Source organism: Canis lupus, chromosome 8, assembly GCF_048164855.1.
Source record: "Canis lupus baileyi chromosome 8, mCanLup2.hap1, whole genome shotgun sequence".
Classification (NCBI taxonomy): domain Eukaryota; kingdom Metazoa; phylum Chordata; class Mammalia; order Carnivora; family Canidae; genus Canis; species Canis lupus.
Window position 1 is genome coordinate 49,492,977 of NC_132845.1, and position 23,561 is coordinate 49,516,537.

Here is a 23,561-nt window from a genome sequence, read left to right on the forward strand (position 1 = left end):
TAGAAGACTGGTACTCTGGGCCCCCATGCCTCTGGCGCTGGCCTAGCACAATCCCCAAATTGATTTTTAGGACAGTCCCCAAGTCACTTGCAAACCAAATGACATTTGCTAGATTTGAGTAACATATACAAAGTTGGTATTTAGGGGTTTAGGCCACACAGGTATATGCATTTATCAGCACTCAAGAGAGTGTACGCTGAAGATTTCTGCATTTCCACATAAATTTTTACCTCACAAGAAGCAAAATTGTATTTTAAATGAGAACTCTAGCTGATAGTGTTGAGGTATGGAGGGGGAGGGCTGTAATTTGCTTTGAAATGCATCCAAAAGATAAGATGCCATTGACAGCTGCAGTTTATCCTTATAAATAAACATGTAATAAAGCATGTTTGGTAAAACACTGATGATCGAATCCAGGTGTTGCCTGTTTCATGCTTTGAGCGTCGCACTGTGCTAGAAATTCTCCAAAATGAAATGTTAGGGGAACGTGGTTATCTAAAGGGTGGAAACACTAAATTACTTGGAATATTCAGGAGGTACTCAATAAATACTTGCTGAGTAAATAAAGTAAGTCTCATTCCAGGGCTAGAAACTAAGGCATTGGTGGGGTCTCGGGCGAGCATCACGGTGGGGGGCACCTGGCAGTTACGCCCGGGCACTGCCGCCGTCCTTGAGCCTCACATTTCAGGGTCACCCAAGGCAAGCTAGCTTTCCATAGCTGTCAGCACAGCAGGGGCTGGGGTGCAGGTACACAGCAGCCACACCGGCTGCCTCACAGACCCACCGACCCCAGCCCATGTCCTCAAACACAGTGGCCCACCCTCCAGCCCTTACCTGATCGAACTTCTTCTGCTTCTTTTCCAGGTTGGACACCAGTTGCCGCTGGTTGTCCAAATCGACGACCAGGTCGTCCAGCTCCTGCTGAAGCCTGTTCTTGGTCTTTTCCAGTTTGTCATAAGCAGCTGCCTTCTCTTCGTACTGCTGGGTGAGGCCTTCGATTTCCTTCTGGAACTTCTTCTTGCCCTCCTCCAAGGCTTCCACGGTGCTGGCAAAGTCCTGCAGCTTCTTCTTTGAATCGGAGAGCTAAAACGGCAGTGCCCAGGGTCTGGTGAGAGGAGGGCCATTGGGTGATTCCCATCCCCTACCCCCACCCTGGGAAGAGACCGCTTTCTCCTCGTTGGAGACATTCAACATCAGGGGGAGCCAGTGAGCCAGTGCTCTACTGGAGCACAGCCGAGCTCCTGATGGGCCCTCGCGGCTTAGACCTAGAAAAGCAAGGACACACAGCCAGCACCTGGATGTTCAGAGTTGAGATGTGGCGCTCCAGGTTCTGCTTGGCTTCCATCTCCTCGTCCAGCTGGTCCTGCAGGCTGTTCCTCTCATCCTCCAGCTGGCGCAACTTGGTGGACACGTTGAGTTTCTGCCGAGTTTCTTCTTGAAGCAGCTCCTACAAAAGGACACACAGAAGTCCCAGGGGCCCACACGCAGGAAGCTCCTACCCTTGGTCCCTCTGGGTGGGCGGCAGGATACCCACCTGAGTGTCCTGGAGCTGGGACCCAAGGGACGCCACGTCCTTGGCCAGTTTTATGGCCTTCCCCTCAGCCTCGTTGAGCATCCCTGTGACACTCTCCACTTCATTCTGAGGATGCCAAGAGACTGTGGTTAGAACCTCCAGAGCGGGACCCTTATTAAGCTAGAGAAGCCCTCTTAACTCACATGATAGGTCTTGTGGGAATCCACTGATTGAGAAATACCCGAGCCATGATGGGGCTGATCACGGCAGTTCCGTGGCTCCCACAGAAAGTGTGTCACCTACAAGTTGGGATGCCTGGTTCTAAGAACCTCTTAGAGCCCCAAACTCGTATTGCACTCTGTTTGCACCAAATAGATCCTGGGTCCTTGCCAAGGTTGGCAAAAATGAAACAGCAGGTTCGAGAGCCCAACACAGAGCTGCTCTGGACTCACCTACTCCCTAACGTTGGAGAAGAGGATACATACGGCACCTCTGCTTCCAGGGGCCCTTTTACCACCACCCTCTTCCTCACCCCTTACTCTTTGCCCTTTCATTGGCCCCATGGCCAAAACCAGAGATGCAGGAGCAGGTCCTTTTGGAGGTATCAGCCTACCATCTGTCCTCTTCCCACTTACAATGAGGATATAAATGATCTTTACTCCTCTAGGACATCGCTTATGTTAGGATAGCAGAACCTCTGCTCTCCACTGCTTGTGGGGAAAAAATCCTATTTAATGCTCCCCTTGCCCCCTTGTCCCAGACTGTAAGCACATTAAATATTTATTGAAAGTCTGCCTGTATTCCATGAGTGGAAGTCAGGCCAGACGTCTCGTCAAAGCTACGTAAGACCAAAGACAAACAGACCTTGTGATTGCTCATCTTAAAAACTATCAATGGCTTCTTGTCACTCAAAGACCACGTACATGTTATAGGACCTGGAGGACCCTGTGTCACCCGGCCACAACCTACCTCTCTAGTCCCACTCTGTACCATGTTTCCCCTGCAGCTCAGCATTCTAGCTCTACTTCTGTGATCTCTCCTAATTTCCCACTTACCCCTGGGCCCTTGCACATGCTGTTCCCTCTCCCTGCTAGACTTCTACTTATCTCAGACTGTACCTCCTTCTCAGTGAAGCCTTTCCCGACTCCTCCTCCTCCCGCAGGCCAGGCCCCTTGTTACCTACCCTTACTACATCATTTTACATTCATTCATGGGATTATAAATGCCTTTCCCTCCCTCAGGTCAGAGTTCTGTCGGGGCGGAGGCAGGGCCTGTGTCTTTCTTGCTGTTATATCTTAGCTTGGCCTGCAGCAGATACTCTGATACTTATTGAATGAGCAGATGAAGGTCTCTACAGACTGGAGCATGCAACAAGAGGACCACCAACTTGCTTTTCAGCAAGAGAGACTTCAGTTAGCTGGGAAGAGCTTCGGCCCCCACGGAGCTGGGACCAGGGGGGATGCTCGCTGCGTTGCCACCTCACCTGCAGCTTGTGGACCTTGTCGTTGAGCTCAGCCCGGGCCCGCTCCCCATCGCTACACTTGGACTGCAGCTCCTGCAGCTGCACCTCCAGCTTCTTCTTCTTGTGTTCCACCTCCTGCTTTGCCTGGTTCAGGACCCGCAGCTCACCGGCCAGGTCTGCGTTCTCCTTCTCCAGCGTCTGCTTATTCTTGTCCAGGTTGGCCTTGGCCTGGCCAAACAAACAGAGGGGAAGGAAAGCATCACAGCTCTGACCAGGAAAACATTTTGAGATGGGAGCCCACATTACCTGGCACACCACTTGCTACTGTTTCCCCCAACCCCTCCCCATCAGGTAGGTTCCAGGGACTCAGGCTTGTCCCCGCAGGGGAGGAACATGGCAACGTGGCGGACACACAGCCACCACAAGACTTTCTGTATTCTGTTTTTCTCAAGCTCAAGGTGACAAACCAGCATTCCACGAGCTACATCCAACCTGCTGTCACATCCTGTTTGACCTATTCTTGGTTGCCAACATTTTAATAAAGAAATGTTACATAGAAATCTGAACTCCAGCTATTTTTTTAAATTTCATGTTCTAGTTCATGACAGGTGATGGTTATACCAAAAAGCATACATCTATCAAAATTAAACTATACAGTTAAAACTAGTGAGGTATACAGGTAAAAATGCATATACGTCAACAATTCTGACTTTTAAAAAAACAAGAGGAGCATCATACTCAGTGGGGAAAAAACTGAGGAAAGACCTCCCTGAAGGGCAGGAACAAGATAAGGTTGTCCACTCTCACCACTTTCATTCAACAAAGTACTGGAGGGGGAAATGCACTTTGTAGGTACAATTAGCAAAATCTTATTCACCCAGAATACATAAAGTATTAGCAAAATGTCAAAGGCTAGTATTCAGATCCCATTTGACAAGAGGACACAAACAAGTGTCCTTTTATTCATCAGGAGGGTGAGGGGGGCGCTCTCGGCACTGTGCTCTTCCAAGAGCAGTCCTAAGACTGCTTGTATGAGGCTGGAAGATGGGGCCTGGAGATATGCATGTTAGCAAGGCCACAGGGGAAATGAAATGAATTAGTGTTTGTAAAGCAATGAGACAGTATCTGGCACACAGTCGGGGCTACAGAAGGGATGGCTGCCATTATTTTAATGTGCAGGAAATTTTCAGATTCTGATAGAAGTAGCCATAAACCAGCTCACCTGAAGGTGCTCACTACATCACCTCCTGAAAGAATATTCACCTTGGCCAGTGACAGAAACAAATGCAAACTCCAACAATTTTTAGGTATTGCTACCCCCATTTAGTCTAGCTTCGGGGGGAATATCTAGAAAGTGCAGGGATGTGGGAAGCCATAGCACCGAGGGTGATGGAGGTGATTCAGATCTTTAGGGATACAACCCGGACATCGCAAGCTAGGAAGTTCACCCCACATGGAGCCTGCTTCTCCCTCTGCCTCTCTGTGTGTCTCTTATGAACAAATAAAATCTTTTTTAAAAATGTATTTACGTTAGAGAGAGCCCGCAAGAGAGAACATGGGCAGGGAGGAGGGGCAGAGGGAGAGGGAGAAGCAGACTCCCCACTGAGCAGGGAGCCCGATTCGGGACTCGATCCCAGGACCCCGGGATCATGACCTGAGCTGGAGGTAGACGCCTAACCCACTGAGCCACCCAGGCGCCCCGTTGTTTATCTATCTGGGTCACACAGACCCTGATATGTAGCTGTTTGAAGCTGCGTGCACGTCGCTGTTTTGCGTGTGGTCCCCAAAAAGATGACGACGTACCCTCTTGAACTGCTCCAGCTGCTCGGTGAGTTCCTCCACCGCCTGTGTGTGCTTCTGCCTCATTTCCTGGACCTGGGCCTCATGGGACCGGGTCTCCTCATCCAAGGCCTTCTTCAGCACCGTCACCTCCTGCTCCCTCTTGGCCCTGGACAGAAAGAACACAGTGGATGGCCATTGAGGGGAGAATGGGGCTCCCCTCAGACAGCGCTGTGCAGAGGAACAAGAGCTCTCCCAGGACCCAGCACTGAAGTCTCCATCCACCACCAGCCCTCCCTGGCTGGGTGACCTCGGCTGAGTCACCTGACCTCTCTGGACCTGGCATCTCCTCAGCTGCAAAATGAGGAGCATGTGACCGCCCAGAAACTCTTAAGACCAGCAAAAAAAAAAAAAAAAAAAGTAGTATTAGCTCTTATTTATTGAGCACCTACTATGTGCCAGGCTCTGACCTAAGTTCTTCATGTACATCACCTCATATAACCTTCAGGGTAACCCTCAGAGGCACATCTATTAATTTTTCCAATTTTACAGATGAGAAATCTAAGGCTAAGAAAGGGTAGGCAGTCTGCCCATGTTGGTACAACCACCACGTGACAGAGCCAGAATCTGAACCCACATGGTCAGGTGTTTAAACACTGCACTGGGCGTTCCTGGATCATGGGCCAGGTGGGAAGGGAGCAGAATATCATGCTGGCTTCTAAGCACAGGTAAGGGATGTGACACAAAACCCTAAGTGTAGGTAATCAGTCTCAGCATTAGCATCGCACCTGATGCCAGATGCACTCAAAATGCATTTGTATGGGGACACCTGGGGGGCTCAGTGGTTGAGCACCTGCCTTTGGCTCAGAGCATCATCCCAGGGTCCTGGGATCGAGTCCCACATCGGGCTCCCTGCATGGAGCCTGCTTCTCCCTCTGCCTGTGTCTCTGCCTCTCTCTGTGTGTCTCTCATGAATAAATAAAGTCTTAAAAAAATACATTTGTATATGCGTTGAATGAATCAGCGACCTACTTTCACTAAGGTCAGCATGCATTATCTAGCAGGTGACCAGTTTTTGTTGGGGGACGGGTTGTGTGTTTGCGTTGGGGTGCTTTTTTGTTGTTGCTGCTGGTGTCCGTTAGCCTCCAACAATCCAACAAATGTTGGATCCAACCAATGTTATTTTACAACATTTATCACAAAACTCCCACACACACTCTTGGAGACTGGAACCTGGAGAATTATTTACACACATAGACACACACACGACAAGGATAGGAAGGAATACCCCACACATCAGCCGTGTTGGGACTAAGGATGATGCTTTTGGTGTCTACGTTTCTATAGCTTTGAAATGGTCCTACTACCGTGATGCAAAATAAGATGAGACAGGACTGTGCCTCTCTTAAAGAGGGTAACTGTAGGGCCTGAGCAAGCCAGGGGTTCAGAATGTGCCTGGGGGTTGCCCCTTCTCCACCGGCCACCCCATTGTGTGGTGGGGCAGGGGGAGCCGCTGGGCTCCGTGGGCCGGCCTCCCACCTGAGCTCCTGCTGGGTGGCCGTGCTGTCCAGCGTGTCCTCTAGCTCCGTCTTCAGCGCTTCCAGCTCCTCCCCCAGGTCCCGCTTCTGCTTCTCGGCCTTGTTTCTCGCAGCCCGTTCTGAGTCCAGGTCCTCCTGGAGGTCTGAGATGTGACCCTCCAGCTCCCGGATCTTCTTCAGAGCATTGTTCTTCTGAGCAATTTCATCATCGAGCCTGCCGGGGACAGATCACCAGAGTGAAGACCCCCGGGGACCTCACAACACGGCCAAAAATTGCTTCCTGGGACCAGTTACTCATGTTCCACAGACATCAAAACAAGTCCCACCCACGTCCCCGAGACACAGTGGACCGCTTCTTGCTAGGCCGGGACTGCTTGCAGATTGGGACCTGTGTGATGTCAAAAAATAGATTGTGTGTGTGTGTGTGTGTGTGTGTGTGTATGTGTGTGAATGCAAAGCATGATCCCAGATGAGCCAGGTGCCCAGTTCACACCAGGAGCTTAATAGAGACTTTGTGAACACTGGACAGTTGTTTCTCCTCAGCAGCTACTTGTTTTACTTTCTTCCTTTTGCTCAAACAGTGGCATGGAGCCTGCTCCAGGTTCCATGCAAAGCACTTGGCCAGGCGTTGCTTGGAGAGAGATTAAAACCAGGGCCCCCCGTGTGGGGGACGCGGTGACTGTGGGGTCAAGGTGGGGGATGAGAAGCATTGTCTGAATGGCCTGGCGTGCATTAGGAATCTCATGGAAACAGCTCCCTCCTGACGCACGGTGGAGCTGGCCTCTTGCTTTGCTGTGATGGATGGAAAGGGAACAGCATGAAAGAGGGCCCAGAGGCAAGATTCCTCAGGAAAGGGGGAGGTGAGCACCCGGGTTGTACTGAGTTTGGGAATGGGGAGAACTAAGAGAGAACCCTAAATGGTCGGGTTAGGGTCAGGCTGTGCAGGCGGGAAGCTGGCCTTCCCTGCACAGACCAGCAAGGTCTTCCACGCGGGTTCACAACCCAGGTGATGGTTCTGGCCCGTCACCCTAGCGCCGTCCTGCAGCACACACTGGAGGAGGAGCCGGCAGGGGGATTGGTCAGAAAGTTCTGGGGCTGAGACCCCAGCTCTGCCTCCGAAACACGGTGTGATGGTCACATGTTCCCTCACCTTGCCCCACGCACCACTTCCTGCCCAGTGACATGGAGATCACAGCAGTGTACCTAGCCAGGTGCGTGTGAAGACACTGCCTGGGAAGAGCCTGGCACACAGTGAACAGGAAAGTCACCACCGTAGCTGCTGGATTCTCGGTGCGAGCCCGTTAGCGTGAACCCAGCCAGGAGCTGGGGGGAAGGCAAACCGGGTGGTGCGGGGACAGGTTTCGAAGGGCCCGTGGGGTGTGAGGACCGCTGCAGCCCGGGGGTGGGCGGAGAGCCAGCAGCAGAGTAAAGGGGAGACTGGCATTCACAAAAAAGACCCTCCGAAGGAGGGGCAGGAGGGTCGTCCCGGCCTCAGGCAGGTGGTGCTTGAGAGGCCAGTGGAACGGACTCCGTGCGCAAGTGTAGACGAGGGAAGGCCTGGACATGGAGAGGCAGGCATGGAGGAGGTGGAGGGGAGACGCAGAGGGAAGCTGAGCTTGCGGGGAAGGGAAGAAAGTCCCCGGCACGGCTCTGGAGGCGCAAGCAAGACAGGGGAGGCACCCAGCAGGACGGAGGCCTGCCTGGAGGAGGAGGAGGAGGAAGGTGGGGCCCGCTCTGGTCCTGCGGGAGCCCACGGGACACACGAACACACACAGCGTGTTCAGCCGGGCTACCTGCCCAGGGCCGCCTGCAGCTCCTCCTCCTTCTTGGCCAGCTGCATCTTGAGCTCTGCGATCTGGGCCTGCAGGTCAGCTATCTGCTCGTGGAAGTCACTCGCCTCCCCTTCCAGCTTCCGCTTCAGCTTCTCCAGCTCCTGCCGGCTCTTCTCCTCCTTCTTCAGCCGCACTGCGACGAAGCCAGGGCCCCTCAGCAGGTGGAGACCACCAGAAAGGCGCCCGGAGGACAAGCCTTCCTGCTCCGGCAATTCACATACACACACGCTCATGAACACACACACTCATGAACACACGCACAAACACACGCATGCATGAACACACACACGAACACATAATAACACATACATGCACGAACACATATGAACACAAACACATACATGAACACAAACACATACATGCACGAACACACATGAACACACAGTAACATGCATGCATGAACGCACATGAACACACGCACAATAACATACACGCATGAACACAAACACAATAACACATACACGCACGAACACAAACATACACACATGAACACACATGGACAGAAACACACATGAACACACATACTCAAACACACTCATGAACACAAGCACAATAGCACATACGTGCATAAACACACACTCATGAACACATAAGCACAACATGTACATGCGCAAACACGCATGGACATGAACACACAATAACACATACATGCGTGAACACACATGAACACACACATAACACATACATGAATGAACACAAACACACAAATGTGAACACACACACATGCACACACAGCCCTACAGGCAACAGTTGCAGCCCAGACCACTATCTTTTTTTTTTTTCCAGACCACTATCTTGTGGGAGAAAGCCAGTGCCGATGAAAAGCACCTCCGTTATGACAGGTGTGTTGGCTGCAGGAGCCTGGAGAGGCTCAGATTTGCTCTCTCATTTTAAAACACCCGTCTAACACCCTCCTCAGGGTAGCCAGCTTACCTTCCAGTTCTGAAATCATAGATTCATGCTTATTTTTTAGCTTGGTAAGATTCTTGGCCTTTTCTTCCTCCTCTGCAAGATTCGTTGTTAAGTCACTAATCCTCTCTTCGAGGAGTTTTCGCTCCTTTTAGGGGAAAGAAAAAGAAACATCGGTGATTTTTTTTTCTTTTTCCTCTTCTCCAGGATCTACATTGCATTTTTTAGGCCAGTTGGAAAGAAAAATCTGCATGAACACCAAATACAACCTCTAGTTTCAAAAGGATAAAGAGGAGTTCCTTGATGGTTATTCCTTAAAACCCAACTATGTGGGACGCCTGGGTGGCTCAGTGGTTGAGCATCTGCCTTTGGCCCAGGGCAGGATCCCGGAGTCCCGGGATCGAGTCCCGCATGGGGCTCCCTGCATGGAGCCTGCTTCTCCCTCTGCCTGTGCCTCTGCCTCTCTCTGTGTGTCTCTCATGAATAAATAAATAAAGTCTTAAAAAAAAAAAACCCAACTATGTCCCATCTCATGTGACCTCTGCCCCTCACACCTGATGTTCCAGGCAACCGTGCCCTCGTCTCTCTCTGCCACATGCTAGCTCTTCCCTGCCTCAGGGCCTTTGCACAGAGAGAACCATCTGCTGGGCTGCTTCTTCACCCCCTTTCCAACTACTCTTCATTCTTCAGGTTTCCTCATCATTGTCACCTCCTCCAGGAAGCCTTCCCTGAATACCTCGCTTCCATCCCCTAATGATCTATTTTTATAGTATGGTGAATGCAATCTTCAGAACCCTGATTGTGATGGTCATTAATGGGTAGGTGTAGGATTATCTATCCTGCTTCCCTAGAGTATGAGCCCCACCAGGGCAGGGCCCACCTTCACCACACATGCCCTGCACCCCAAACAGGGCCTGGCTCACAGAAGGTGCCTGGCTGACCTGTAGCTCAGAGAACTACAGGGAGCCTGAACCCAGTGGGGCTACCTGGTGGCTACCGTCCAGGGTGACCTACTCACACCAGGTGTCGCAAGGACTTGCCCAGTTTGGGCTGGAGCCCTTAACCCCGTGGTCCTGCCATGTTAACCTAGACACGGCCCCACTCACTTTTGACAGCTTATTGTTCTGGTCATCCATGACCAGAATATCGTCCTCCAGTTTCTTGATCTTGGCCTCAGCCGTGACCTTCTCGAGCTGTAGCTTCTGCCTCGCGGCTTCCTCCTCCTCTAGCTGTTCTTCTAGGTCCTTTGTGGGGGAGAGAAAAGAATCACAAGCCTCACTCCCAACGGGGTTCCTCCCTTGGAGCTTGGGGACCGACCCACGCAGAGGCCGGGCCTCAGGGCCCCCGTGCTCTGCGTTCTCCTTTGCACTAGAAATAAAAGGTTTGGGAAACCACTGGCCTCATGGAGCCTCAGTGTCTCCATCCATCAAATGGGGAGAGTCAATTCCGTGGTGGTTTCAAAATGTGTCCGTGAATTCTCTGGTACCCCTCCCTTCGAGAAGCAGAGGCTAATTTCTCTCCCCATCAGTGCGGGCTGCACCCAGGACATGCTTCTAATAAGATCGGGAGGAAGCGATGGAGTGTAACCTCCGAGATGAGGCTATGAGAGGCATTGTGGCCTCCTTTCCTGTTACCTCTTGTGATTCGCCCCCCACCCTGGGGGAAGCCAACCAGCCACCGTGTAGCTCTAGGGAGAAGCCCCCCAGCCCCACCCCAGGGAGAAACTGAGGCATCTTGACTGCAGCCATGGGAGCAGGCCATACAGACACAGGTCCTCCAGCCCTGGGGTCGCAGCCCGACTGCATCCCCGTGACAGACTCCAGGCCAGAACCTCCCAGTGGCCGAACTGCTCCGAGGTTCCTGACCGTGTGACGTCATGCTTTGTTATTCCGAGCTGCTAAGTTCTGGGGCCCTTTTGGTCCTGCGAGGACATCCAACTAATGTCACTGCCCCTCAGCCGGGGCTTCTAGGGGGAGAAAAGGTGCTTGCACACGGAGGGCAGGAGAAGGGAGCTGCCCAGGGGACCCGCGTTCAAGGCTGTGCCGGTCCTCTCCAAACTGCACCCCCCGGGGGGGGGCATACAGGACCACGTGCACCTCTAGGCCTGCAGCGGGGGTCCAGTGACACGGCGCCCAGTGAGGGCAGCCCCTGCAGGGCCTTACCAGCATCTGCTGGGCCATCTTCTTCTTCTCGGCCTGCAGCTGCTGGCCTCGGTCTTCCTCCTCCTCCAGGCGGGCCTCCATCTCGTGCAGGATCTCCTCCAGCTCCTGCTTCTTAGCCGCCAGGCGGACCCGCATCTCCTCAGCCTCAGCGTACAGCTCCGTCTCTGCCTGCAGCTGCTCCTGGAGCAGGTTCTTCTCCTCAGCCAGCTGCACGCGGGGAGCAGGGAGGTAGCCTGTGAGCCCCGCGGGGACACGTGTGCTCCCCCCGCCCCCCCGCACGGCCCCCGCCAGGCTCCGGCCTGCTACCTGTGTGTGCTTCTGCTCCAGCTCCTTGAGCTCGTTCTCTGCCTTCTGCTGCCGCTCCTTGGTCTTTTGCAGCTCATCCTCCTTGGCCTGCATCTCCTCCTCTTGCCGTGTCACCTGCAGCAGGGGCTTCACCTGCGTACACATGGTCAGCCGTCACTTGCTTTCGTGGCACAAGGAAGAGATAAGCTCTCCTAGCAGCTTAGATCCGTGGTTCCCAACTAGGGGCCATCCCACACCAAGGGGACACTTAGGAATTTCTGGGGACGGTTTGGGCTGTCCCAACAGGGGCAGGGGGATGCCACCAACACCTAGTGGGCCCAGGCCAGGGATGCCACTGCATGCTCTAGAATGCACGGGACAGCCCCCACAACCAGGGATTATCCATCCCAAAATACCAGGAGTGCTGAGGTTGAGAAACCGTAAATCAGAACTGAAAAAAAGATGCACAGTGTAAAGGAAAAAAGTCTCTCCTTCTCCCACTTTGTCCTTTTCCCAGAGAGAGAAATTATGCTGACGAACTGGCGTGTTCCAAGGAGAAAAGGGAGAGAAAAATCCATCATGTTCTACACCCCCCATCAAGGTCATTACACGCATCGTTGGCATTTCCCGCCAGTCTTTTCTCCTACATGCTTAAGAAATACGGCCGAGATCACGCTGTCCAATTTAATATGTCGCTCCCATTAGTTAAAACCACAAGATAACTACTGCCCCATGCTGCCCTGTCAGCTTCACAACTTTGTTTTTGGATAGCTGCCATTTCCGCGGACTGGAAGTGGTGAGAGAGGGCCTCCCTCCCCGCCTTGCTCCCGGCTTAGGGGGAAAGCTCATAGGTTTCTCCCGATAAGGATGATGTCAGCTGTGTGTTTTTCATAGCAGGCCTTTATGATGTGGAGGTATATTCCTTCTAAACCTACTCTTCTGGGTCGCCTGGGGGGCTCAGTGGTTGAGCATCTGCCTTTGGCTCAGGGCGCGATCCTGGAGCCCCGGGATCGAGTCCCGCATCGGGCTCCCTGCAGGGAGCCTGCTTCTCCCTCTGTCTGTGTCTCTGCCTCTCTCTCTGTGTGTCTCATGAATAAAACAAGCAACACAAAACAAAACCTACTCTTCTGAGGGCTTTTCGATAGCCATCATTTTTAAGAGCTTAAAAGTCTCCCACGGATGGATGAGTCTGTTGGGGCTTGGGCACTGATGTTTTGCTACTGCTAATAAGACCATGATAAAGGAGAAAAAATAAGTGGGAAATATCAGAAAGGGAGACAGAACATGAGAGACTCCTAACTCTGGGGAACGAACTAGGGGTGGTGGAAGGGGAGGTGGGTGGGGGGTGGGGGTGACTGGGTGACAGGCACTGAGGGGGGCACTTGACGGGATGAGCACTGGGTGTTATTCTATATGTTGGAAAATTGAACACTAATAAAAAATAAATTTATAAAAAAAAAATAAGACCATGATAAATGCCCTAAATTCCTGATTTCCATTATAGCAGATGGCTTTCTTAGGACAGTTTTTCAAAAGTCGGGTCAATGAAGATGAAACCTGCCAAAGCAGCTTCCCCTCCCTGTTTTGTTTTGTTTTTTTTTTTTTTTTTAAGATTTTATTTATTTATTCACAAGAGACACAGAGAGAGAAGCAGAGACACAGGAGGAGGGAGAAGCAGGCTCCCTGCAGACAGCCCGACTCAGGACTTGATCCCGGGACTCCAGGATCACGTCCTGAGCCAAAGGCAGATGCTCAGCCACTGAGCCAGCCAGGTGCCCCTGCTCCCTGTTCTTGACCGGGCTGACTCCTAACTCCTGAGTTCCAGCCCTCACCAGGCACCAGAGAAGCCTCTGTTGTGTAGACTCCGGCTCCTTCTATGCACTTACCCTATTTTACTGTTAGGTATTTGTTTCTGTGTTTATTTACTCAGTGTCTGCTCCCCAGCGTGTCTAGAATATTCATAAACCAGAGCCCACGATGGCTGTTCATCACTGTATCCCCAGCACCTGGCATGTGCCTGGCACACAGCAGGCACTGGATAAATATTTGCTTGATGAAAAAGGTTTGTGCCAATTTTCACACCCAAAGGCACGAAAGAGGAAGCTATGTCTGTGACAGCCAGTGGCCCTGCAAGGACAAGCTGCACCCAGAGAACAAACGGTGGATACACCCACCAATCTAGAAGGATCTCCAGAGAAGGGTGCTTTGTAAAAGAGCCAGTCGCCAGGATGACATACTGCATGACTCCACTTCTATAATGTTCTCGAAATGGCAAAATCTCAGAAATGGAGAACAGAGGAGCGGTGCCGGGGCTACGGCGGGGATGTGAGCGTGGCCATAAATGAGCAACGCGAGGGATCCCCATGGTGGTGGAGATGCCCTGCATCCGAGTCTCGGTCATTTCTAACCCACATGCCGAACAAGGAGGGGGCCCTTCTCAGGCCCGAAGAACTGGTGCCAGCTCCAGTTGAGTCGGAGCCCTCGAGTGCACACAGGCTGTCAACCAGATGCAGCCCCACATCTGGAGCATCTGCAGCACCAGGCTCGGGCTGAGGGGCCCAAGGGCTGTGGGGCCCCGAACACTCACTTTGGTGAACAGCCTCCACCACTGCCAGTTCCGCAGCTTGAGGTAGGCCGCGCAGTTTCTCTGGATCACCTTCATGGCCGTCAGCTGTTGCTGCCGCTTGGCAAAGGCCCTGGGGAGGGGGGGAGGGGCGTGAGAAGCCCAGGGGACCCAACACCGGCCTCCCCGGGTCATCCACGGCATCCTGAAAGCAAGACACACCTGTCCACAGTATGTGATTTTGTGACTCACGTGGGGACATCCCCTGCATCCTCTCCAGCTCAGATCCCTCCCCCAGGAGGCTCTGAGCATCAGCACCTGCACGTGGTCTGGGCACAGACCAACTTCAATAATCTGGAGGCCACAGCCTTTCTCAGGGGGCAAAGAAAACCCCAGCTCACAAAAAGCCCCAGACTCAGAGTCGTGGTCCCAGCACCACCCAGGAAATCCATCTAGGCTATGCCATTCCCAGGGGGACCCTCCACATCACCAGCCGTGCCTTGTCTTCCCCACAGCTGAGCGTCTGACAAACCTACTCTTCACTCGAGTGTATTTTAGAAATCTCGGATCTGCCTTGGAACCAACGCCCGTTGTGTTTAAGAGCCGTCGGGTTGGCAAAACCACTGCAGAGGGAGCTGGGTCCTCCTTCCTCCCCTCGGCTGCCACCTTGGAACGAGGGTGAACTTGAGGAGTGAGGCTGCTCCAGGTAGTAGCGGCGGGAGGGTGCATTGGGGAACTTTGCTATGAAATTTAACCACTTAGGTCTGTCCCTGGACTCCGAGCTCCCCAGTTCTGGCCTTGACCGTCTTGACCCACTTGGCAATGAAAGGGCTTATCATGATCAGGGCTCTGCAGCTGCGAGCGTGGTCTCGCCCTCACGGCAACACACGCCTGGACGGAGAGCCGCTCGGCCAGCCCCTGCAGTCCTCTTTGGGGTGTGACTTCCCTCCAGGAACCCCATCCCGCCTGCAGACCCCAGGCCTCACAAACCAGAAGGGGCATCCAGTCTTCCAAGACCCTGCCTTATGAGTCCCTTGTGGACACGGGGATATGCACACGGCCAAATCCTCTTTCCTCTGATTCTTCATCATATTCTCACACTGGTGAAAAGATAACCAGGCCCTGTCTTGACCCTCTTTGTGCAGCATTTTGCCGACTCCTCACGAAGAAACCCATGGGGGCAGGGATGAGTATCCGCATCCTCCAGGGGAGGAACAGGAGCCTTGGAGAGAAAGCCAAACTTGCCCAAGGTTCACCAGCAAGGAAGTCGGGGAGCCAGGGTGATGCCCAGGGTCTCACCCCCTTCCAGGCCTGCCCTTATACGTAGCGCGCATCCCTAAAGTGGTAGCATTTCTGCCTCTGCAAGAAGGAGCTGCTGGTCAATCAGGATGCTTCCTGAAGCCGCCGGTCTCTTAGAAGCAGGGAACCTGGACATGAGCCCCGAGAGCCCCCCACCCCCACCCACCAAGGAGTGTGTTTTTCTGGGCTGTTTGCAGGGAGGCCACGGCACCCGGGTCCTTACTTTCTGGCCAGGTAGCCACGACACATGGCCTGGAAAGCCATGATGACATCTGTGATCTTCAAGTCCCGTTCCTCTTCCAGGTGGGCCAGGACCCCCGTTCGGAAGAAGATTTTGCTCTGTCCGATTCTGTACAAGTTGGGGTCAAGTTCTAGGGCTTTGATCTGCAGAAAGGAAGGGGACAGGCGTTCTTGTTCTCAGCTGCGACATGTGTGCATTAGGTGTGGTTAAGGAAGGTCCCGCCCCAGCAAGCTCCTGGCCGTGCACCCTGGGACCGGAAGGTTTGCAGGAGGGTTTGCAGTTGGAGCCCTGGTGAGGGGCCGGGGCAGGGCTCACCATGAGAATGCAGGCCTGCTTCCCGTCCATGAAGCCCTTGGGAATGGCGTTGGCAGCCAGGATCTCATAGCTGGAGACACAGAGCAGATGGCACCGATCAAACACCTCTCCAGCGTCCTTCCATCCCTCCACCTGAGCTGGCTTACCACCTGCACCCCACGCGTCCCTCCCAATGCCTGGTCCCAGCGGGCTCACCGTTGGCGGAACTCCTGGAAGACGATCCTGTTGGGGAAGCCCTGGCGGCAGATGCGAATGCCTTCCAACACCCCGTTGCACCGCAGCTGCTCCAGCACCAGGAAGGCGTCCAGCTTGCCCGACTACAAGGACAGAGAGGCCTGTGGACCAGTGCAACCGGGACTCACGGAGCAGCAAGCCCTGAACCTCAGGGCTGGGTGACCCACCTTGTCAGGCCACCCCGGTTGACAGAGGCACCGGGTGAGGTCTCAGCTGAGGATTCAGGTACCACCTCTCTTGTACTTGGTGGCACCAGCATCACCTGGCTAGAAACTGGGGCTTCCTCCCTGTCACTTCTCCTTCCCTCACTTCCTCTCCCTCACTGGCTCTACAGCAGCTCCCTCCCAGATATCTCCCAATGGACCCACACTCTCCACTGCCATCCACACACCGTCACCAACCCCTACGTGCTTCCCACCCTTGTCTTGCCTCCTCCTGCAACCTCTCATTCTTTTTTTAAAAAATATATATTTATTTATTTATTCATGAAAGGTACAGTGAGAGAGGCAGAGACACAGGTAGAGGGAGAAGCAGGCTCTCTGCGGGGAGCCTGATGCGGGACTCGATTCCAGGACCCTGAGATCATGCCCTGAGCCTAAGGCAGATGCTCAACCACTGAGCCACCCAGGTGCCCCTCTCATTCTATTTCTGTAACATCAGTCTGATTATGACATACCTCTGCTATAAAAGCCCCCAATGGCATCCTCTGGTCAACCCACAAGCAATGCCATAACCTTGCTCCTGCCAAGTGATCCAACCTCATCTTTCCCCCAATCCCTGCCGCACACCATTACACGTCAACATGAAATGACCTAGGGTTTCACTGCCTCAACTTTTCATTCCTCAGCTCACATCTTAGTTTCTACCGCTCCCATTGCCTAGGATGCCTTCCCCACTTTGCCTTCCACGTCATCAAGCTGATGCCTCCTTGTTCCCAAGGCAGCTTTCTCTGAGCCCTGAAGCTGCAATGGGAGCCCCAGCTTCACAGTGTTCTCATAATTTACCACATTACATTGTGCGTATCAGCTTGTGTGTGTCTCTTTCCCACTGTGTCTCCTATAACATCAGCACTACTGACGTCTTGGGCTGGATTAGTCACTGCTTTTCCCACTCTGAGGGCTGCCCTGTGTGCCATAGGGCATTTAGTAGCATCCCTGGCTTCTGCATATTGGATGGGAACAGCAGCTCCCTCCCAGTTATGACTGCCAACAAAGTGTTCAGATATGGCCAGATGTCCCTGGGGTGGGGGTGGGGGACACGACTGCCCCAGCTGTGAGCACCCTGTACTAGATCATCATAAGAAACCTGCAGGCAGGGCAGCCCGAGTGGCTCAGCGGTTTAGCACTGCCTTCGGCCCAGGGCGTGATCCTGGAGACCCGGGATCGAGTCCCGCATCGGGCTCCCTGCATGGAGCCTGCTTCTCCCTCTGCCTGTGTCTCTGCCTCTCTCTCTCTCTCTCTCTCTCTCTCTGTGTGTGTGTGTGTGTGTGTGTGTGTCTCTCATGAATAAATAAATAAAATCTTAAAAAAAAAGAAACCTGTAGGCAAAGACTACAATTTATCCAGCACTGTGTCCTCCATACCTGGCACAGGTGCAGCTCAGTAAATATTGACTGGAATCATGAATGAATGAGTGATTTGATGCCCTGGACAGAAACTCCAAGGCTGAAGGTCACTTCTATCCCCTTGCTTCCCTTTGCCTCCAGGATGGGGAATAGGTACCCAATTCAGACAACCTTCCACCCATGTCAGATGGAGCCCTTGGGGTATGGAGTCAGGCTGTCTTCCTGCCCCTCTACTCTGGTCTGCCTTTCCCTTTCCCAAAGCCCCTGACAATATCCCAGGGAGGATATTTTGACCACCCAAGGACCCAGGCAGGCAGCCTCACCCTCTTCTCGTGGTTGGGGATGATGCAGCGCACAAAGTTGGGTGTGGTATTGCGTAGCGTGGTCATCAGCTTCCCCAGCTGCTCTTTGTACAGCTGCCCCACGGTGCGGAACATGCCCTTCTTGGTCTTGGAGGCACTGGGCAGTGAGCTCTCTGTCATCTTGGCCATCTGGTCCAGGCCCACAATGCGGTCCACTGTGGGGCACATTAATGTTGGTATCTGTCAGCCTCTGGCCATCCCAGGGGTCCTCCACCCCCACCATAGACCAGAGGACCAAGCCCAGAGGGTGGAGACCCCAAGTCCTCTGCTCCCTTTTGGTGGGCACAACCCCCCATTCTTTACTGTGCTGACCAACACCTTTCTACTAGCAATAGGTAAGGGGAGGTATGCAAAGGATTACTTTCCATGTATTATCTATTTGGAAAATCCTGAAAGCCCCTGAGTGACACAAAGAACAAATTCTCTCTGATGTTGTCACATAAACCTGGGAATAAATCCTGCTCTTGCCACTGCCTTGGCCTGGTGCCATGTTGTGGCACTCAGCTTCTCCTTCTACAAAAAGGGGGTAACAACAGCATCTACTTCATCAGGCAGGCATAAGGAAATAAGGCACACCCCTCCTGCCTGCCTTTAGTCCTTCATCTACCAACAAATATTTATGGAGAACCTACTACGTAGCAGGCTCTATGGATACAGACATGAGCAAAATAGAGACCCTGTGTCTCCACACACACACACCCCAGCTCATATCCTATGGATACTCTAATGGGAAGGGACTGACAATGATTACATATGTAAGTATATAATATTCCAAGTGGTGAGATGTGGTTAGAAAGATAAAGCAGGGTAAAGGGGGAGAGAGAAAGTAATGGGGGTGATCTCCCCAATAAGTTGAGTGAGTAATTAAGTAGATATTCAGGGAAATAATTTTCTGGGCAGAAGGTATAGCAAACCCTCCCAGGTAGGAATCTGGCACATTACTAGGTGACTCAACAAAGAACAGGTGGTGGTGTTATTGGTGGTGGTATTACAACCACAGTGGTTCTTTTTCTTTCAAAAGAGAATGAGAGACTCTTACCCTTCCAGTGGGCGCTGCACATGCCAAGCTGAAACCATTGGCATTGCTATGAATTTCCCTCAAGGCACTGCTTTTGCTGCACCCCACAGACTTTGGTAAGTTGTGTTTTCATTTTTACTTAGTTCAAAATATTTTAAAATTTCACTTGAGAAAATTAAATTACCTACCAAAACACTTCTAAACAACACATGGGCCAAGGGCCGAGGGAGAAGTTTCTTGGGCCCACGTGCTATTTAGAAGTATGTTGTTTAAGTTCCACTATTTGGGGATTTTCCAACTATCTTTCTCTTATTGATTTCTAGTTTAATTCCACGGAGCTCCAAGAACAGACAATGTATGCTTATTCTTTTAGATTCATTAAGGTGTGTTTTATGCCCTAGAATGTGGTCTAACTGGTGAAGTTCCACGTGAGCTTGAGAGGAATGTGCCTTCCATCATTGCTGGATGAAATAGTCTACAGATGACGGTTGTATGCAGTAGGCTGATGGGGGTTCAGTTCAATTCCACTGGCATTAGGATGCTCTGTTTCTCCTCCTTGTACTCAGTTAGGGTCCATGTAATAATATCTTTGCTTATATCTGTCTCCTGCAAGGCTCTGGGCTCCTGGAGGGAAGGGCCTTGCCGAAATGGTCATGAATCCCAGGGTGAGATGCCATGACCCCATTACCCCAGGGCCTGGCACATTGTGAGCACTTAGTAAATGTCTGCACAACAGAACCCTTCCTACAGCATCTTCTACTGTGCTTAAAACAAGGGTGGCCAGACCTCTAAGCCCAAGGCCCACAGGCTCTGTGCAGGATAGAAATCTGTTGCAGGCACTGAGGTCCAGAAATAAGAGCAGAAAACCCCACCACCTGTAGTAGTCGTCATGGCAGCAGGCACAAAATGAGCCTTTACTATGGGACTGGCAAGTGCTAAGTACTTCACATGGATTATCTCTTCTCAGAGGGAACCAAAGCATGGTCCCCAGGGCAGCCTCAGCAGCACCTAGGAACTTGTTAAAAATGCGGAATCTCAGGCCCCACGCAGACCTGCCAAATCGGAACCTCTGGGGATACAGCCCAATTTTCTGAGATTTGACAAGTCCCCCAGAAGATCCAGATGCATGCTCAAGCTTGAGCTCTTGGTCTAATTCTACCCTCACAGTAATCCTAGGAGGGTTGGGGACCATTATTACCTTCTGGTTTTACTAAGGAGGGCACTCAAGTTTAATGACATCAAGAGACTTGTCCAAGATGACACAGCTAGCATGTGGCAGAGTCATGATTAAATGAAATCTTTCTGACTCCAGATAGGAAGTCACCATGCCTCGTGCACTGTTTTCTCTGTTACCACCTGTGCCCTAATTTAGGACTTTCTCTCTGGGACCCAGGTGTGGGGCTGAGGGGTCAGGGGTTACCACTCAGGAAGTGGCTAAATGTGCCAGCAAGTCATTACTAGCACCTGCACATGCGGCCCTCTCCCCCACCCCCATATAGGCCCACCCCTCATAGCAGCAGGTGTGGGAACCCGGGCAGCTGGGAGGAGGTGGAGGACCTTGTGTCCAATCCTCCGGTTCCAGCCAGGAGGGCCTTACCGTCCTTCCACAGGTCGGCCACAAACTTGTCTGAGGAGGCGTTGAGGAGGGAAGTCACGTTGTCATTCAGCGGGTCCATGTTCTTGGTCAGCCAGGCGCTGGCATTGTAGTCCACCTGCCAAGGATCACCCCACTGGTCAGGTGCTTCTGCCTCCATTACAAACTAAGGCCAGGACCCAAGGCCTCCTGGTTCCCTCCCAATCTTCCAAGGTCAGAGAAGAAATGGCATCAGCAGCCATCACAATGGGAAGCCACGAACACCCATGCAGAGACCAGTAGAAGCACGGTGAGGCATCAGCTAACAGCACCCCTCACTGACTATCTACTCTCACTTCTCTTAGTAAGCTTCTGACAGCCTCCACTCTGCATAGCCCAGTAGGATTGCTGTGAGTTCCGACGGATGGAGAGCTTTGCTGATGGCAAGAACCCTCCCTCCACCCCCAGGGATCCCCTCCCACACAGAGAAGCCTCCGCAACAATTACATTATGTTTGAGGAACCTCCTTTCTCATCTCTGATGAGAATGTAATTTTTGCGCCTTGGAGATCCTGATATATGGATATACAGAAAAAAGGACCAGTAAACCATTTTTGATTCCGGACTTGAACATGGACAAACCTTATATTTTATTACTGTGGCTCTGAAATGGAAGGAACCTGTAAAATAGCTCTGGAGGGTTATTATGGGATATGGGTTGTTATCATGGTAGCCAGGCCTGATCGCAGGAAAAAAAAAAAACACTTGGGAAGGCAGAAAAGAGAAATAGAGTTATTCCGTGTGCTTAAGGGAATGTACACTCCTTTGAGTATAGGGTAGGAGTTGGCAAACTTTTATGGTAAAAAGCCCAGATAGTAAATATTTTCAGCTTTGCAGGGCACAACATCTCTCTCATGTAGTGTCACAAGCAGCCAAAGACATTATGTAAACAAACGCACGAGGCTGTGCGCCATAGAACCTTATTTACAAAAGCAGGCTGTGGGTCAGATGAGGCACACGGGGCCATGGTTTGCCATCCCCCTGGTATAGGCAGGGCATTGCCTGTTCGCACGAGGCAGTAGAGGCACTGGAGAGACAATAAAGTAGTTGGATCCTGCAAGCCAAGCTAAGCTGTGTCTTTTCTACATTACCCAGGACCCTCTGGAGCCATTGAGGAAGCTCCTATATATTTACAGCCATCACATTATGATCATCATTATCAAGAAGAAGAAGGGGGAGGAGGAGGAAAAGGACAAGGAGAAGGAAGAAGACAATCATTCCATATTTGCCTGGAGAGTACAGGCAGGCAGTGGCAAGCTCAAGACTGTGGTCAGGAAGATTTTTGTTGGACTCCAGAGTGTGTTTATCGGTCATCCCATCCCAGTTGGCCCTTCCTGTTGGGCTTAAATACTAGCAGGAAGGATTCAGAGTCTATACGAGAAAGAACTTCCTGGCCACCCTGGTTGGGAAATGCTATAGAGGTTAGAGTATATATATACATCTTCCTTATAGATACTCAGATGGATCATATATCGCAGGACTTGCTGGATTTGCTTTACACGGATACCTTTGGACTCTTCCATTCCCAAACCACTCCTACTCTGAGTGCCTTGCCTGGTCCCTGGGGACAGAGAGAGCCCTGGCACCCGGGGCTGGTACCTTCCCAGCATAGTGGATGATGGAGAACTCCGTTTTGTCCTTGAGCTGCTTGGGCTTCTGAAACTTGGGATGGTTGCCCTGCTCTGTGCACAGCTTCTCCACGAAGGACTTGTCTGTGGCTTTGGGGAACCAGCACTCCTCGTCCAGCAGGGCCAGCACACCTGGAGGGTTGTTCTGTGGAAACAAGGAAGGCAGGATCACAGTTAGGGTGCCCAAGCCTCGGGCTTGCCAGAGAGAGCTGGCCACCGAAACACACCATAGGCAGCCTCCCCCTGACTCTATCACCTTTTCTACCTATGTATAAAGATGGATTTATGCCTTCCACTCCTACAAATCTAACCTCAAATTACCCTGTGTCCAGTGGACCTCCACTGGGGATGGAAGGGCAGGCACCAAAAGAACATGCTTGCTTCTGCCCCCTGGTGGACAGCACACACTGAACAAAGATTTCACTCGTGAATTTGTTCCTTTACATAAATATTCACCTCAGGGTTACTTTGAATAAGCTCTTTTCTGTGGCCTAGACAGGCTAAACCAAGGTGCCAAGAATATGGCCATAATTTACACACATGTCATTCACTCTGCTGGAAGGGTCTTCACTTTTTAGACTCCGATCAGAGAAGTTTCTTTCTTTCTTTCTTTCTTTCTTTCTTTCTTTCTTTCTTTCTTTCTTTCTTTCTTTCTTTCTTTCTTTCTTCTTTTTTCTTTATTTCCTTCTTTCTTTCCTTTTTTCTTTATCTCTCTCTCTCTCTTTAATGTAAACTCTACACCCCACATGGGGCTTGAACTCACCACCTTGAGATCAAAAGTCACATGCTCTTCTGACTAAGCCAGCCGGGCACCCTGAGAAATATTTTTCCACTGCTCTGTCCAAAGCAGGCCTCCCTAAATCATTCTCCACACAGGCCTTATCAGAGGTTTAGTTGATTTGTTTGTCTGGTTTCATCATCTGCTCCTTCAAGAGGGCAGGGACTCAGTCCATCTGGTTCCTGGTTACCTCCCTAGCCCCTAAAGAGGCACCCCACTCAGTACACAGTCATTGAACAATTATTGATTGTGCACCTACTATGGACATGCTTCTAGGAATTAGGGATACATCAGTGAACAAAACAAAGGCCCTTGCCTTTGAGAATGAATGAATGGGGGAAGGGGGAGAGGGAGGGGAAAGGAGGGGAGGGAGGGAAGGAGGAAGAAATAAAAAAAAAAAGAAAATACCTTTGATAGTGAAATGTGGGCTAAGGGAAAGTGTGATCG

At 51.8% G+C, this 23,561-nt stretch overlaps 1 protein-coding gene across 4 annotated transcripts in view; it reads right to left on the reverse strand.

The window, feature by feature from the left end:
* The window catches only part of MYH11 (myosin heavy chain 11), a 115,286-nt gene that overhangs the window by 12,945 nt on the left and 78,780 nt on the right, over nt 1–23,561 (reverse strand). For all 4 annotated transcript variants that reach the window (XM_072835895.1, XM_072835897.1, XM_072835894.1 and 1 more), the window contains 18 exons: nt 22,308–22,481; nt 20,674–20,788; nt 18,020–18,213; nt 16,094–16,215; nt 15,899–15,968; nt 15,566–15,726; nt 14,068–14,176; nt 11,502–11,633; nt 11,196–11,402; nt 10,140–10,277; nt 9,058–9,181; nt 8,086–8,257; nt 6,294–6,506; nt 4,779–4,923; nt 2,997–3,203; nt 1,535–1,639; nt 1,295–1,447; nt 835–1,083 (listed from right to left, as the gene is read on the reverse strand). In XM_072835895.1, coding sequence (XP_072691996.1) covers nt 835–1,083; nt 1,295–1,447; nt 1,535–1,639; nt 2,997–3,203; nt 4,779–4,923; nt 6,294–6,506; nt 8,086–8,257; nt 9,058–9,181; nt 10,140–10,277; nt 11,196–11,402; nt 11,502–11,633; nt 14,068–14,176; nt 15,566–15,726; nt 15,899–15,968; nt 16,094–16,215; nt 18,020–18,213; nt 20,674–20,788; nt 22,308–22,481 — 2,790 coding nt within the window. The remainder of the gene's footprint in view (nt 1–834; nt 1,084–1,294; nt 1,448–1,534; nt 1,640–2,996; nt 3,204–4,778; nt 4,924–6,293; nt 6,507–8,085; nt 8,258–9,057; nt 9,182–10,139; nt 10,278–11,195; nt 11,403–11,501; nt 11,634–14,067; nt 14,177–15,565; nt 15,727–15,898; nt 15,969–16,093; nt 16,216–18,019; nt 18,214–20,673; nt 20,789–22,307; nt 22,482–23,561) is intronic.